Below are 18,653 nucleotides of genomic sequence, written 5' to 3' on the forward strand. Positions count from 1 at the left end.
GCCAGTTTTGTGCATAGCATAAATTATTGGTGGTGCACATTGCACGGCATGCTTGGGATCGCATGCAATGCATGTTGTGGTAAACCCCAAAAAAAGTGCATGCTATTTTATGTGGTAGCTAGATAAATGCTTGTTATCCAAGTGATTCTACTGGACTTTTTTAAAAAATATGTTTTTTTACGTTTTGTGGTGTGTACTATCTCGTAACGGGAGTCAAAAGAGCAATTTGCTTTACTACATGTTCATATGCCATAAAATACAATATGTTGCATTTCCAGCCAAGATATACAAAAGCAGGGCATTGGGGGGAACTGCCAACATTGACGTTCATTTTCCCCCCCGCCCTCCATTTTAGCTACATGTAGCATTGAGGCGCAGAGCTTATAAAGTGAGCAAAGTTTGCTGATAAACCTTTCCCACATGCATTTGCATTTTTTTAATTGTTGTAAAGAAACCCCACTCAATTTAAAGGTTACTTGGCCATTTGGTAAAGCTCATTTTGTTGTATTTGTGAGAACACAAGCTTCATGCTTGTGCAGATAGATATCTACAGAGACGTAACCTGAGGCCTGTTGTACAGGCTGCGCTGTGTTGCTATGACAATCTGTCACACTGCTGTCATGTACAGGCAGAGTTGTCAGCAAACCCAGCTGTATATTCCTTGCAGTTCACACCACACCGGGGTCCTATAACCCAAAATGAACCCGTGCCTGATTAATAAAATGTTACGTTAGGTGAACTTAGGTTTGTTTCTGACATTTAGTCAAATGCTCTGTCAATTTCCCTTCACGGGACTGAATTTCTTTGCTCTGAACACCCTCTGTGTGTACACAAGAGCCTGCCTTCACAGTGTGGGGGTCATTTTGCATATCCTGACAGGAGTCAGAGCTAAGGAATGCAGCTGTCTTTTGCAAACAAAGGTCTTTCCAGGTGCCACCATTACTTCAGAATGGAGTTGATCTAGACAAACTTCTTTTTATTTAAATAAATGTCCCAAACTGTATAAAACATTGCCCATTTTTTATTTGCAAGATAAATCCTAAAATTTATTTGTAGGGGAGTGTTAAAGATTTCACTTGAGAGCTAATGTTGCACCCAGGGTTTCCTTTTTTATGGCAAAAGGCTTTTTTACCATTCACCCCCTTCTTATAAATCTGTATCTCAGGAATGAAGGACGGAGAGGATATTTTAGAGAAAGCCCCCGTCAGGTCACCAATATGCACCATGTAAATTGAACTGCTTTTCTGCCTAGTTCCTATAGATAATATTTTGGAAATGTCTCTTTTATATATACTATATAATGAAATATTACTTTTAATTTTGCCACACAGCAATAGAATATACCAAAAAGTAATTTTCTGTAACCTGTACTGTTTTTACCTCACAGGTGCCGGCCATTTTAATTGAACGATAGTCACAGGCTCATTGTTCTCGTGTATCCGGAATTCCTTGGCTTTCGGTAAATTTGGTATTATTAATAAGGTAAATTGATAAATTGAGGTAAATTGGGCAATGAATATTAGGTTAACATTACAGGGACATTGAAACCAAACTATCTCTGGGAGTAACTTTGCATTACGGATGCGTCTAAACGTATTTCAGAAACGCCAGCAATTTTGTAAGCTCACCAAACATCTTTTTTTTTGACAGAGAGGGAAAAAAACATTTGGCAAACGCCATTACGACTTTATTTACAGCACTCTTTAAGTCACTTAGATTGTAAGCTCTTCTGAGCAGGGTCTTCTCTTCCTGTCACTGTCTGTCATTTGCAACCCCTATTTAATGTACAGCGCTGCGTAATATGTTGGCGCTGTTTAATGATAATGAATAATAATGGACATAAGTGCACAAAGTTTGGAGACATTTGGCTGTCAAACATGGCGGGCAAGATTAACATTAATTACACCGCTTGCTGTCAGCGTGCTTTCAAAGCTTTGATAACACAAACATTTGTGTGAATAAGGAACGAAGCCCTAGAGCAAGCAAGTTGCTTGTCAAAAAACAGCTGGTCAGATAGGGGTTAAGAAAAAGGACATTTGTGGCCCCTCCACCACCCTGACTGACTGGTTTTTGCTAGCCAAGGCGATCAACAAGCCAAAACTCTTTTTGCAAACAAGGTCCTCCATTGCCCACCCCCCCACCCCCCATAGTATAATAGCCCCAGTGCAGAGTGCATGTGAAATCGGACACTAAGGGTGATAGCACAGAGGCACCCCCCACCCCCCACCTAAGAACACAGCTTCCTGTGGCCAGGGGCTGCATTTAGTCCCCCCCCCCCACCTCCTCTACAATGTCCATTCCTTCCATGTGACAGCGAGGGAAAAAGTCCACATGGCAAAACTGCCATTTTTGACGTTAATAGCTGTCAGATCGGCCATTGTTGCTGTCTAAAATTGGAAACAAGTATTTTCCTTTTTATAATAACCTAAACACAAAATAATGTTTAATTATCAACAGAATATGATGCAAATTAGTTATTTTTCAATAAATTAAGTTTAATTTTAAATTTTCAATTATATAATTTTTAATTTTCAATTATATAATAAAAAGAACCTTTAAGGTTACGACCCTTATGTTCACACAAGCGGTTTGGCGGCTTCAAATCGCCTGCAAAACAAAAAAAGATAACATTGGACGGAACGAGTCCTATCTGTCCTTTTGAGGAGGCGGCAGCAATGGCTGATGTTTTTTGGAATGCTACATTCAGAGTCCAGAGACGTCTTCTCCTCTTCCCCTACTGCTGTTCATGTTAATTGGTGGGGCTTGCAAAGCACACAATATAAAAAAGCACCACTACGGCAGCCATTTGCAAGCTCCTGAAAAAGCCCAGAAATGACAAAATGTCACCACTACCAGGATTCTAGCTCCTGACATCCTGAAGCACTAAATGCTGCAGTAAAATACTACTAGTTTTATTATTATTAATATTATTATTAATATTTTTAAACAGGATTTATTTAGCGCTAACATATTAAGCAGCACTGCACATTAAATAGGGGTAGCAAATGACAGACACAGACAGTGACAGCGGAGGAGAGGACTCTGGCCCGAGGAGCTTACAATCTATGAGCTCTAATATTATGCCCTTACACCTACACATATGATGTCGCAATTGTATGAGCATGCTTCTTTATGTCCTGTATAGTTGATGCCCGCCATTACTACCAGGACCAAAATTGGGGCTCATCCCCATCCTGAGACTGCAGCATTTGACAGTGTCTGCAAAGGTCAAAGACTGGCCATGAACACACAGTTGTCCCATCAAGAGGAAGCGTTTGCTCAGTCTCCCTTTCTCCTCCATTCATCAGACTGCAACATTGTAACTCTAAAGCAAGTGAGAAGATCACATGCTTCAGCAGGAGGCTGATCTGTAGCAGACATTTGTAAACACCACTAAAAACTGCACAGGCAGAAGCATATACATAAACAAGCAGTCTGGTGCTATTTGTCGACCCTGAATATTATTAATAAACAATGTTTATATAGCACCAACATATTATGCAGTGTCGTACATTAAATAGGCATTGCAAATGACAGACAGTAACGCAGGAAGAGAAGAGGACTCTGCCCCAAAGAATAAAGATGGCGCTGCCTCTCTCCAGATAATGGTGGGGTTGTATGATCCCTATGAGGGACAATAAGTACCTAAAAGTGTTACACTTACACCTTACTTGGCATGCATGCACTGAATATAATAAAGTGCATGATGAGGGTTGTATTTATGGCAACAAAATTGACTATTTGGGATAATTTTTTTCTTACAGGCTACTTCTAGATATTTAAAGCTAAATTCACCAACAAACAGGAAGTACCGCAGAAAAAGGAAACTCTAGGTATGTACACATTTGATTGTGTGAAGATAATAGGTAGATCTATAGTAAATCAAACCATATGCTGCTTCCAAAAGCACATTCCAGCAGTTTTGTCACGTGACACAAGGAATGGCGTTTGTAGAAAAGGGTATCATTATCCAAATGTGTCTGGGATCACCACCATAATGGTGCCATTATGAAGCCTTGTATATGATGCTAGGTCTACTTTCTAACCCTCGTTTTATTTATATTATCCCATAAGAGATATTCTCCTTCCCTGTTCAAATAATAAAACAGAAAATGAGACAAAATCTCTCCAAAGCTAAAACATAGTGACAGCTGTCATAGGACATACTTGTCCTCACATTGAGATTTCTTCTCATTTTTTGTTGCATCTCTCTTTCTAAAAAGGTAACAGTGGTCACTATGACAATATTAGATATGATAAAACAAAAAAAGAAGAAGAAATATATTAATAGTAAAGGTTAATAAGGTGAATTATTTAAATCATTCACAAATTCTTTATAACATAAGTGAATCAGCTTGGTCACACCCATTAGAAACTTCATAGGAGATCATGTGTCTATACGGAAGAATACTTAACCAACAAATTGCAAAAGGTACGTAGGTATAATGTCTTGTAGACTGACGCGTTTCACTCCCAGGCTTCTTAAGGTAACTTGTAGAGAGCGTTACATTCTGTACATAAAATTGTATACAATAATCTTACAGAGTGTACAAACAATGATAACATATGAGGTATCAGGTACGTGTTGTAGATTAGGTGAAGAGAAGTTTCATATTACATGATTTTAATGGCTACCAATAATTATACAAAATTAAAATCCAATGCTAGTTACATATATGCAAATTACAGAAAGTCAACACTGTGTAGATACATGTCATGACATATACCTACGACATTCAAAGCACACGTACATATAGAATATATGTACCTCGAATACATACATACAGCCATAGAGAAGTTTATATCCTTTACAAGACACTTCATATGCAAGGAGCTGACCTATCGCAAGCACATATATGCAAATATATGTATATATTCACTTTCTATAATTTATAAGTATTAGATTTAATTTGTATAATTAAAGAAGCCAGTAGGCGAAACGCGTCAGATTATGAGACATTATACCTACACACGTTTCGCAAATAATTGGTTAGGAATTCCTTCATATAGACACATAGTCTTACCTTCCATGAAGTTTCTAATGGAAGTGACCACACTGTTTCATTTATGTTACATAGAGAATTTGTGAATGATTTACCTAATTCACCTTTACAATTCAACCTTTACTATAAATATATTTGATTTTGCTGCAAAAAAACAGCTTCTTCTTTTTTGTTTTTTCATATCCTTGTATGAGGGGATCACAAACTTATGTTGGCTCTGTACATTATTGTTGGATTGCTTAATTTATAAAACTAGTGTAAAGGAACAAAGTAATGCTACCAGGAGCCATCTTATGTTAGCATTGTCTACACTAAAAAAAATGACACCTCACTCACACGAGTGTCAAGGGGGCGTCCATCACCCATTCACCAGCCATTCCACAGAATTACGTTGTAACAAGCAGCATTCTCAGAGGAATTGTGCCGGTTATAGGTACCACAGGTCTTCCCCATACACACTGAGAAGACTTCATCAGGCGCTTGACACACCACCAATGTACACTTTCAACTCTTCACACACACATCAAATGATTCTCATCTAGAACAAAAGGTTGTGCTCATCTCTGTTGAAAATCTAACATGTACAGCAGTCTCCTAAATGATAGGGAATGAGTTCTGTGCATTTCAAAGGAGGAAAGCACAGCAGGGTGCTGCTCACTCAGCCTCCCTCCTTCCCTCTGCATGGAACAGAATGGCACTTTGTGCACAGCCCTCCTTCCTTCTGTCACTGGAAACCATCATGAAAGATCGCTTCCAGTGACAGCAAATCTGACGTCCATTTGATGTGTGCATGAAGCTTCAGGAGTCAGGGCCCATTCACATTCCTATGCACTATTCACAATGCCAATGTGCGCCGCTATTTATTGTGAAAGGCAACGTATTTTATAGTAGACCCCAACACAGTGCACATATCATGAGCACAGTGTGATTCACTTACAAAAAGTGCTCTGTCCTTTTGTTATCTCTTGGCTCTTCCTGTGCTGTGGACTTGAAAAAGTGAAATTAAAGTTAGGTAACTTTTATTGATGGACATATACGTATATTTTTACAGCAGTTATATGACATTCAACAAACATTCATTGCAGGTATATCGGTCACTGTAATTTAAAAAACATGGCCCAGATTCTGCAGAATTCCAGACAGGACATTTTCAAGATTCAAGATTACTTGTAAGGCATTGCCAGTAGATTTGGCCTAAAAACCGGACTCTTCCTGATGCATCTTCCAGTCTTGTGACACACATATATATGTACACATATATACAGTACCCATATGTAGTATGCCGATTGTTGTATTTTGTAAAGACATTTGCTAAATATTTGAGTGTCATAAACAACTAACAATTTTTCCTTTTTTTCATTATTTGTTACATTGCCGATGACTTCCTGCTGCCTCTTTGCCACCATTTCCTATATTTGCACACTGACAATGTCTGTATGACATTTACTGTGTGTTTTCCTAATGGTGACGACAAATGATTCTTCAAGAGATTGCTGGGGGTTTATTGAGCAATGAGCAATTTGTGTCTCTCAGTTTGACACCAATGATCCTTTTAGCTATCTGGAAAGTAAGAAGCATTCTTTCCAATGACTACCAAGCTTTTGTACTGTGAGCTGTGGATATAGTAATTATAGCAGGCAGATGTACCCTGAAGACCTAAACAAATTTTACAAGTTAAAAGGGCAGAAAAAGACTGACATAGACTTTCATGCTAATATATGGTGATGTAAACACAGAGCTTCCAACTTTTACTTCCAAATCCCTCTGTGCTCACCTATCCCACGTTTATGCATGGTATGTAAGTCCTTATAATAAAAGCATATATATAATACTACATGAATGCTTAGTACACGCTTGCTATTCCACTTCCCCAAAATTATAATTTGTAAGTGTTTTTCAGATGGATATCCAGTTATGAGGAGTAAATTGGTGGGAGAATGGGTGAGATGTGGCGATGCATTTCTCATAAAGAGTATGATGATGCTTTGTATTGTGAGTAATCTAACACAGCAGATCACTTTTAACCTCCTCAAAGACATTTGGGGACACCTGTACATAATCTGGGTTTTTGCCATAGGTAATGAACAGACAACAAAAATCTACGTACCCTTAGCACTTCACCCAACCCCCTAAATTGCTGGATTTTTATTTTAAAAAGCCAATATGAACAAAAAAGCACCTGAGTTTACCTGAACTTATTTAGCATTTCCTAAATATCGACAATGTTTATTTAATTGTTAAGCTTAGCCCACATTTTGCATTTCAATGATTTGCTATAGTTTGGGATGACAGTTAAAGGGCAATTATTATGCATAGACACTGACAGACTTTCTACAATTAAGAAGCCTGTCCTGTTCTATAGAGAGGAGTGGACAGGATAAGCTGCTGCTGGAACCTCAATAGAATAACAATAGCATAGGTCCTTGGTGATCCCACACAGGGAATAACATTAACTACCTTCTCAAGATTGAGTAGGAGATTTTACCAGGGCTTTAATGAACAATTGTTCCAGGTGTAAAAAAATCTAATGTGTGTCTATTGCCTTACTTTATGTAACATCTATAGACTTCACTATATTTATCTATCTATCTATCTATCTATCTATCTATCTATCTATCTATCTATCTATCTATCTATTTGAGAATACTCTATTTGTGATGTTCTATGTATATTTCTCTCCTAATATACAACTCTTTATGTATTTTATGGGGGGGATTTTACTTACCATTATGACTTATTGTGCTGTTACATTTACATATTTTGTTCATAATTTTAGTAATAATAAAGGACTCCACAAATATCTCTAAAAAAGCCAAATGGGTGAAACACGTCAGTTTGGAGACCTCCTTTATCATATTTAAATCTCCAGATTAAACTAGGAGTGAATTTGTTTAGTAAGACCATGAATCTTGGTCACATAGTATTTGTAAACTAATGCTATTTGATCACTTCTGTTTATCAAAATATATGTAATTACTAAATGTTCTATTTGCTTTATGAGCCTGATTTAATACTACACCTTCTAAACAACTAGGTATATTGCTTTTATTACACTGACAAAAAAGTTGGGTGGTGAGGTTGAGGTGCTGTTACCACTTCCTCATCCATGTCAATCATTCTGCAGATGAGCATATTTCATCTCACCCACTGAATGAGGTAGTATGGAGCAGTTCAGTATGTAAAATGTGGAAACAGTGTTTTTTTTAAGTAAAAGCACAGCTGTTGGGTTGACCGAAAAGCTAAAATGGTGCCAACTGCCAGAAATCACTTGCCTTTTCGCATCGCTTGTCTGAACATAGCCAAATACTATAGATCAGTGTTTCTCAACTGGGATTCCTCCATAGGTTCTTCGGTCCATGGGACATTTGTGTCAATCAGGTAAGTTTAAATGACACCAATGATCTTTTTTTCTATCTGTAAGGGTGACATTTTTCCAACTATCCACCACACTAATGTACTGCTGTGGATATAGTAATTATAGCAGAGGTTCCCTGAACCATATTTTAAGGGTTCTCTATATTAAAAAGGTTGAGAAAGGCTGCTATAGAGGAAGTCAGCTCCTCTTCAGATATCTCTCCTGTCCTTTCAGGAGTTTCCTGTGACATCCATGAGAAAAAAAAACAGATTGGAAATAGCATGACATCCGGTTGTGCTTTACTGGTAGAAAGTTTAACTTGTTTACTCTCCACATTAGTTGAGGGATTCCAAGTGTCAGACTTTTGCTAACATTTGCTTACACTTTGCCTTTGTTTTCAATCAACAGATAATTGAATTACCTATAAAAATCCCTAACTGAATGGATGTTCAACAGCCACGGATAAAGAAAATATCATTAGTGACCTTTATTAAAGTCAGCATTTTCTTTGATTAGCTAACTTGGACCAATCATGTGCCTACCAGGAGTCCAGGCTTCTGATATGATAATGAATTCTTGGTAGGCAGTTTGGCTTTGCAAAGGACATCTTGTTTTTCTGGTTGTGTCCTGGCTTAAAATCAAGGTTGCCAATCTAATTTGTATGTACAAGACAAAAAAAATCTGGATACGGCTACATTTGTAGGTGTCTGCGTGTGTTTTAAAATACAGTGATAGATTAAGGGGTGTAGATGATTAATACTGTGGCAGAAATAGAGTACATGTTGTATACACACCATATTTAACAAAACTTTTATGTGATGGAGCCCCAATGACTATGCTATACCTTCCGACTTTATAACTGGAGATACAGGGACATGCTTGGCAGATGACACATGGCACACAGAATACCGCAAACAGTGGGCATAGCTGTGCTACACTGAATGATAAGAACAGCATACGATTGAGTCTATTCCTTGTATGCACTCATATGGCACAGTCAACAAAATATACTCAATAATCACTTGGAAAAGTCTCACAGACATACCTACATTTAAAAACAAACGACCATATTTAAAAAAATCTTTTACGTGATTTTCTTCACAAAGATGAAACCTCCAGAAGTTGCTAAGGGGTTCCTTGATCAATGGCCGGTTTGTGACTCTCAGGTCAGTTTAACTGATAACAATGATCTTTTTGGCTATCTGTAATGTTAGAAAAACATCAATTCTGAGAGTCACCCTAACCTAAATCTTATGTCATTAGCAAAAAATCTTGCAAGGGCTTTGCAGAAAACCCATACAGAGTCAAATTGTGAAACTGTGGGCTCAGATAAAAGTGATATTAAAAGAAAGATTTGTGTTTCCAGCAATGCACTAGTTTCCTTATCTGTTACATGGATCAATAAAGGATTGAGAATCAATTCCTTATATTTGATATTTATATATAAACTCTCTTTTAAATGGTAACATTTGATAATAAATATTGAACAAGTTAAACATCTTTGTGACACCTTTCAAGCCCAAAGACAGTTTAACAACTGGGAGCTTCAATTGTCATTGTCCAGTCATGTTTCATCCCCCACAGGAAACAATGTAACTCTCTTCTGAAACTACAGTTTACCTTGAAGGATATTTGACACTTTGGTTTTAGATCTGATTTTGATTTAGTTTCGCTTAACATCTTTCAATGCACTCCTAAGGAAGGTGCACGTTTGAAAAACCTGAAGCCTAACAATTTTGTTTGATTCAGCTCTGAGTTTATTTTGAGTTTTACTAGCCAGGTGTATATGATGGATCTTGCATGAAGGCAATCTCGGCTTTTACACACAATGGCACCTTCAATAGACTTAAGCAGAGCAAGTTGACTTTTGTCATTGATATTCAGACATGAATAGGGTCTGTCCTACACAAAGCAAAATGCATCAGAAAATTGATTGTCTTGCTATTGGTCTATAAGCCTGATCCTTTAAAATAAAATACTTTATAGGGGCTTTATAATTATTATTTCAAAAGTTATTTTAAAACTTTGGCTTTTGTGAAAGAATACCTGATCCACAGCAATAAAGTACAGCCGACACTGTAGGAAGTGACTGGAATCAATATGTAGCACTGAAATCCACAAAATATATATTTTATGAAAAATGGCAACTGTTTATGATTTACTACAGTTACTTAACAGAGCTTTAATTATTTCTATTCACGTTCCCAGTATATTGTTTAAAATAATTGCATTGCTTTGCTTTGAATTTATAATTAAGTTACCTTGAGCAGGATATTGTCATTCCTGTATGTATTTATAGTATTGTCTAGAGGTACCAGGTTTGCTGAAGTTAAATGTCATGTAAATGTACAATGCACACAGAGTGCAAAGAGATCAAATAGAAGCAGTGTTGCTGTGGGCCCCCTGCTAAGAATTTTACCTGAATGTTTAGGTGGGACATTTACAACTCCTTTCAGAGGGATCACTGACATTGTTAAACAAGACTCTGCCAGAAAGGTGTCATCAAAGAGACAATTGAAGCCGCATTTCAATGGTGCCTGACTCTTTAATGTTCCTTGATTAAATTATCACCTCAATAGTTGCAGAAGCCAAGGAGCTCTATCACACATGAAGCCATTTGTTGATATGCACTGAAAAAACATATTGTCCTTAAACCTGCATATACTTAAGTGTATTCAAAACCTAATTGTCTTACCTAGTGGACATTCTAAAAGATAGGTGTCAGGAATCTATCACATTAAATGTCAAAGTCTAACACCTGGCAGTCAAACTTGTCCAAGAGATTTCAGTAAGGGAGATTCCATATATTTTGAAATAATGTCTTTTAATCATTGATTTGTATGTAAATGTTGGTAACACACTCTCATACTAGAAGAGTGATAGCAGAAAAATACCAAGTAGTTAAGTTTGCCCGTTTTTAATTTTTTCTTAATATTTTCTAAATATAGGATGCCTGGCCAAAAATAAAATCACACACTTTAATATTTTGTTAGATGGTCTGTAGCTTTGCTGATGTGGTATTGTTTTGATGAGATGATGTAATATTTACACATTTATTTCCATTCAGTTACATTTGTTTTTTAATTTGAATTATGTGAGGGTTGGACCACTGTGTGAAGTCTTTTCCAGCATATCCCAAAGATTCTCAATGGGGTTAAAGTCTGGAATCTGTGATGACTGATCCATGTGTGAAAATGATATCTCAGAATCCTTGAACTATTCTTTCACAATATGAGCCCAAAAAAACACAGAATTGCCATGTTGGAATATACTGACTCCATTGTTAGTAAAAGAAAAATACAGAAAAATCTGGTCATTAACTATATGTAGTCAGCTGACCTAATTTTTGGGCACATAACATTACTAACCCCAGACCCAACCAACTGAAGCAACCCCAGATCATAACACTGCCCCACAGGGTCTGGATCTTTTTTAGGCCAGATAGTGTAGATAGTGTAAATATTTATTTATATACAGTAACCCCTTTATTGTCTGCAGCATTGTACATCACACAATACATTGTACAGATATAATAATGTAGGAGATGAAAATAATGGCCAGATGAAAAGCTAACCTTGTATATTTTAAAAAGTGGTGGAAGGGGATGAATATACCCAACAGATGTACACACATTAGTAGTAGTGCACTACTGTGAGATGTCTCTAATGCATGCTGTATAGTGGAGGGTTAGGGATGTGTGTGTACCCAGCATTCATAAAAACCTTACTTATACCTTTAATGTATTTATAGATTTCAGCAATGTACCCCCTTTTGACTGTATACATTAAGTTCCTGCAGTAGGCCATATTTATTAAAGCTCTCCAAGGCAGGAGAGGATACACTTTCATCAATGAACCTGGGTAGTCCAGCAAACCTGGAATGGATTTCTTAAATGTCACTTGCTATTTGTTAGCAAATGTTTTCAATCCTGAACCAGATCCATTCCTGGGTTTGCTGGATCACCCAACTTCACTGATGAAAGTATATCCTCTCCAGCCTTGGGGAGCTTTATTAAATCAGGCCAAATCTCTCTTGATATGCTTTGTTCTCTGGACTTTTCACCATCTTTCCACTATGGTTTAGAATTTGCACAAAAAATGGAAAATATGCATGATGGTAGATCGATAGAGATGCTACAGTTCCCTTGAAATAACTGGGCATGAATTGAAATTAATACATAAAGCTGATATGCACAAACATGGTGTATTTTCCATGCAAACAAGTATACAGCCTTCTGTGCCCATGGCCACTTGTTTTGTCTTACAATGCACACTATGGGCCTGATATATTACAGCTCTTCAAGGATAGACTATCATGGAAGAACCTGGGTGATCCAGTAGATGGACCAGATTTCTTCAATTGTATTTGCTTTTAGTTGTGTTATATGCAAAGGTTTTAAATCCCGGACACAATCTGATGATGGCCTACCTTCTCCAGTCTTGGAGAGCTTAAATAAATAAGGCCCAAGACCCAAATATTTCCAGCTTGTATGCTAGACTATGGTGGACATGTGGGGGGCTAAATTTAGCCTGAAATAGACATATACACACTCTCATGTTAATAAATCAAATTCTTTATTATGGTATATATTAGGAGTTCTTCATATCAGAGTGGCTGATGTAATATCACTGGGCAGTGGTCTTGGTAAAGTCACATTTTTTACTTTCCTGATGGAACCTCTGTGGGAAGTAGATGTGGACATCTACAGAGGGCTCGCCTTACTGGATAAATAGAGATGGCAGTTCTGATTGATTGTCACATTCACAATAACCAACTTCAATTTTAATCACTTGTCTTGTTCCTGACGACTGCCCATATAATCTCTTATTATGGAGGAATTAAATATGGTCACAAATGTGGATCTTCTGCCTACAGGGCCTCTCACAGAGGGTTGCCGGTGGCTGCAGGAAGGGAAGGAAGAGTACTGCTGACGTAAACAGGACACAATCTTCCCTGACTGCAAAACCAAGGCTCCCCAATCTTTACAATAATCTTTGAAATATTCTTCTTTGGTCTTCTTAGTCATCCTTGTCCTTAGCGCCGTGTTTCAGAATGCGGGTGAACTCCACATAGTTGAAGTTGCCTTTTTTGTCAATTGGTGCTTCTCTGTACATCTCATCCACTTCCTCATCTGTAAAGCGATCACCCATTGTGGTAAGGAGCTCACGTAAATGGTCCTCATGGATGAAACCTGAAAAGAAACATGGTGACAAGGTTAAGTAGCTCAAGTGCTAAGGAACCTTGTATAACCTTTTAGCTCAAATGTATCATCCACCAATCTCAACCACCACTTCTAGTTCAGGTTCAACACCACCTAGCATCATTGTACCGTCTTCATGTGCGCCCAAGGACTCACAATAAACTCATGCAAAGAATAGCAGCAACATCACTATATGAGTGCCATTTTCTGCATCATTGAAAACCACCACTGCAGGATAAGAGGGGAATAAACCGTAGAATGTCACATGACTCGACCAAACCCTGCTTTATCGAAAGGAACATATACAAATTAGACTCTATATATTTTTTACCCCTTCCCCCCACCTACCAAACTGATTAATTGAATACTTTTAAATCTTTTATGTTTTGTGAGAATTTATATGCTCTTGTGATATATATATATTTTTTAACTTTGGAGGTGGCCCTCACAATCCCAAAATACAATCCTAAAGTGTTTGTTTTTTTTTTATATCTAGTTTGATGACCTGATCTTCTACTGGAGTGCAAGGCTAAGAATCAAAATAATACAAGTTTTTGACTGACTGCAGTCTTTTTTCTGGATTGCAGGCTCAATATCTCTTTTCTCATTGGGGCCACAGGTGGTTTTAATATTGTGGCTCGATCAATTTTGACATGTCTGACTAAAAATTTCACAATAAGCTGTCTGTTAAGGGATAATTGATTGCAAAAGTCATTTATGTGTACATTTTATCTTGAGCATTTGAGCTCCGGTCGATTAAAAAAAAAAAAAAAATGATTACAAAGGAAAAACCTAAAAATTGTTTTAAACAATTAAAAAGGGCCCAAATCTACACCCACAGTGAAGGTAAAATATTAGTATGTTTATATTTTAAAGTGACCTGAAATATAATTTTTATGTATTTTAGTCCTCCTGCCTATAATAAAAAATAATTCTCTTTAGGGCCTATGTAGCCCATCTTATATTATTGTGTACCGAGTTGCATTTCAGAGTTAGAGGGACAATTTAATATATGTGCATGGCAACACACTATTGTAGTGTGACCTGGCCTGGTAGCAACTTGCTAGCGCAGGATGGCTAACGGTAGCACCTTCTTGCCCCTACTATTTACTAACCAAAACATATTAGAAACTTGTTTCTTAGCAAAGGAGCAATATTTGTTTGGTTTGGGCAGAGATGGAAAGATGCTGTAAGAGTAAATACTCTTTCTGCTCAATCATAATTTTATCACTGACATTTGCATTGGATGCCATTGGTTGCCATTAGCAACAGGATGCCTAATGTGACATGATGTGTGCATTCAGATATACAAGCTTTTCAGCATTTTATATGTTTTGGTTGCATTGTGATACATTTTTCCCCACACTATTTCTAGATAGTTTGCAGGTCCAGGAGATTTTTATGACCCCTCCATACTTCCATTTTACATACCATGAACTTCTCTCTTCTTAACAAACATATGAATGATCCTACTGATGATAAGGGGTATTTTAAGCAGTGGTTTGCATGCCTAAAAGTAAACCTGTACTGAGAGAATATGGAGGGTGCCAATGAAGGCTTCTCCTGGAAAAAGCTAGTTGGCCAACTGCTATGTTGTTCCTTTGGCATAAATATTGTTACAAAGCATCATTCAGTCCTTAAAACACACTCCTTATTGCTGATTGACAAACAAAATCAGCTTGGAAATGTGTTTGAAACCTAATGCATCTTGATCGCAGATGCTGTAACCAAGTCTGTGTATAAATCTTTTTTCTGCAAGATGCCAATCGACAGAACCCTCTATGAATCATTGTGTGCTTTCTTCTTGTTTAATAGGAAAGCATACATATTGTGCATTTGGATTGAATTGTTTGGAAGGGAGCAATGTTGTAGAGCGTACTACCCCAATAAGTATACAGATCCGGGGGTTCTTCCTTCACTTGTCGCATAGTGTTTTTCAAGTCATTGGCAAAGTCATGAAAGCCAGGAATATCCACGTATAACAGTTAAAAGTGTGTCATTTATTACTCCCCAATGCCAAGCATTTGCATGTGGTGACAGTATTTTTAAGCCTTTGCTTGCAACTGGAACTTTTTTTTTTTTTTTTTTTACTATTAATATGGAATTTTATCATCCTTGAAGCAATTAACAGCTCCTAGTGCTGCATATAACGTTTGAGAAAACATGCAGCAACAGCAACCAAATCCCTGTACAAAAAAGTAACCCAATAATTCAAATGCTAACAATTTTTAGGTGGTTAAAAAATGTTTTTCAGTGGTCAACTATAGTGCTACTGCTAATCTGAACTTTAAATATGTTACCGCCTCAGAAGAAGCCACTAGTGACAAGTAAGAATGTCAGAATGTCTCCAACACAGACACTAGCAGAAGCTTGTGGAAAGGTCAGAACCCATTTTAGGTTTCCACTGCCATCCCCGTCTTTGTTGATAGACTGCCCAGTGTGGTCCTCGGCACAAACCATAAAGCTCTCCATGAACACAAGTCTATTTGTAGCTGCTCATATATTCCTGATCTTACACCGGTAATTAAATTGAGTAATCAAACTTTCAATTCCCTTTTTGTGTTAAAAATACAAAACAAATTGAAAACATAGCATGGTAGTTTAAAATGACCACCAGGAGATGAAATCAAAATGACCCGCATCAAATGCAAAAGTAAAAAATTTGATTGCTTTTTTGGAGATTTCTGGTATTTTTTTCCCCATTTCAAATGTTTTTTTAATTTATTCACATCATCTTGCTTCAAATTTCACTCTACAAACACTACAGAAGCGGTCATTGTAAAAGTATAACCTTTTGGTGGTGTGTGACTGTGCTTTGTAAACTATATATTTTGTTTATGAATAATTTATATATTATACTTTGCAAAAAAAAAAATAGAGATTAAAATTGTAGGCAAGGAATGAATATCTTAATATTTGTGTCTAATGCATCTTCAAATTTCAATATTTGAATGTAAGTCACTTTTGATAGGAAAAAAAAAAACACCGGTAATTTGAAATTATTCTGTAGTTATAAAGCGCCAACATATTATGCAGCGCAGTACATCAAATAGAGATTTGATTTCACAATCATCAATTCTGATGGTTGATCAAACTTTTGTAGGTGATAAAGTGCTTAGTTCACTTTTAATCATATTTAAGATTTGCATTGGATTGAAATTGACATGTACAGTATATGACCAGCTTAATGCTGGCCGTGTACTCATCAGTTTTCAGCCAATTTCAACCACTGTCAGCTAGATTTCTATTGCAGAAATAATGGAGCAAAGTATCGAACCACCACCATTTCCTGCAAAAAGGCACATTGCTGTTTTTTTTAATGTAGCATGAAGGACTAAATGTACCTGTGGCATCTTCATCAAAGCAAGCAAATGCATTCCTGATGACGTCTTCTGGGTCTGTACCGTTAAGTTTCTCTCCAAACATGGTCAGGAACATGGTGAAATTGATAGGACCTGGTGCTTCACTCATCATCCCCTCCAAATACTCATCAGAGGGGTTCTTACCTAAAAACATTGACACAAAGTTTCTATGTTACAATGATCTTGTTGAAGCACTGTGCATGAAAATTGTCATTTATCTTTAAATAAAATACCTATTTTAACATTTAGGTCCTTTAGGTCCCTAATTTCTGCAGCCTCTATGCTGCTCCTTTTTGTCTACATGCACTACAGTGATGGTTAGCATTTCTCAGAGTGGGTATCTTGATTCTTACATCAGTGAACCATGTCTGTGTAATGCTTGTTTACATGGCCACTTGTAGGACCCATCAAGTTGGAATATGACACAATCCTTTTCTGTTTGACTCCTTCTACAATTTGTAAACTGTCCAGCTGCTACCGACAATGCCAATTCATTGCAAGGCCTATAAAACTTATGTTGGTTGACCCCACTTAATTTGGTATACAACTGATATCTTTCCAATATAAATGATTTAAAATTGATGGCCACTTTTGGCAGAAATCTGATCAAATTATTGTTGGAAACGTGTTTGTTTGGATTGGCATTTAACTCTTTTTTTTATTTTGAAAGAGGACCTCCTGTCAAACAATACCTATAGATTCACTCATTGCTGCTGTACTATGCCAACACAGATCTTCCTGTTATATTAAATATTCAGGAAGACATATTGGGTCCTGGATGTCAAGTAAATAATTATAAATATTGTTTGCCCACCATTTTCCCATCCAGGTCCATCAGCCAAAGAATGAGCATTCTGATCAATGTTGCATAGAAATGTTGACCAAATATTGATCAGTAGCTCTCTAATATAATATAGCCAAACTGTGACTAACAAGCTTGATTTTTTATGTTTGCCTAGTGTGGACACATATACATTGACCAAATCTGAACATACAGCTCTACATACCCATGGAGGCCAGCATATCGTGAAGATCCTCCTTGTCAATGAAACCATCTCGATTCTGGTCAATCATGTTGAAAGCTTCCTTGAACTCTTGGATTTGGGACTGATCAAACATGGCGAACACATTGGAAGTCGCCCTCTGGGGACGCTTCTTGGTGGTCTTTGCCTTGGTCTTCTTGCTGGACATGGTGGCGGGATGATGGGAGCCTGTGGACCACATACATTCATGTAAAAAATGTGCTTAGCATAAGTTTGTACAAGTCCCCCATCTACAGATGTAAGATGGTGGTTGAACCAAAAATAATTGAGTACTAAACAATCTTTTTTTTAAAATAACTTATACATGTATTAGGTACATATGCAGCTAACATACATGTTCATGCACCAGGCATTGCATTTGTAGACACCCTATTGACAGTTGTATCTCAGGGGATAAAATGCCAAAGAACATCCAACCTCTAACCCAAAAGATCACTAGATGTCATCTGCTCATGTCTACAGCATTACATCAGTCATCTGCTGGTACCCAATGGCACAGCATTGGAAAGCCAACATTGGATTCAATAATCATTTTAAGTCTAGGTGTGCTTTCGAAAATCTATACTTTTAAACTTCCAAATGTAATTCTTTAGGGAATACATTTCATAATAATTTTAAATGCATAACAAACATTATCAATTTTTCTTGTGATTTGGTATAAAGTCAGTAGCTAAGGGTACAGTATAATGT

General features: G+C 37.1%; 1 protein-coding gene across 2 annotated transcripts in view; it reads right to left on the reverse strand.

Annotated features, from left to right (window-relative positions):
- Positions 1 to 12,910: 12,910 nt before the first annotated feature.
- MYL9 (myosin light chain 9) overlaps positions 12,911 to 18,653 on the reverse strand; it is a 28,369-nt gene continuing 22,626 nt past the window's right edge. For both annotated transcript variants that reach the window (XM_072403740.1, XM_072403739.1), the window contains exons 2-4: positions 17,928 to 18,131; positions 16,903 to 17,064; positions 12,911 to 13,549 (exon numbers count right to left, since the gene is read on the reverse strand). In XM_072403740.1, the coding sequence (XP_072259841.1) occupies positions 13,377 to 13,549; positions 16,903 to 17,064; positions 17,928 to 18,111 (519 nt within the window). In that variant the 5' untranslated portion in view covers positions 18,112 to 18,131 and the 3' untranslated portion in view covers positions 12,911 to 13,376. The remainder of the gene's footprint in view (positions 13,550 to 16,902; positions 17,065 to 17,927; positions 18,132 to 18,653) is intronic.

This window comes from Pyxicephalus adspersus, chromosome 3, assembly GCF_032062135.1.
Source record: "Pyxicephalus adspersus chromosome 3, UCB_Pads_2.0, whole genome shotgun sequence".
Lineage (NCBI taxonomy): Eukaryota > Metazoa > Chordata > Amphibia > Anura > Pyxicephalidae > Pyxicephalus > Pyxicephalus adspersus.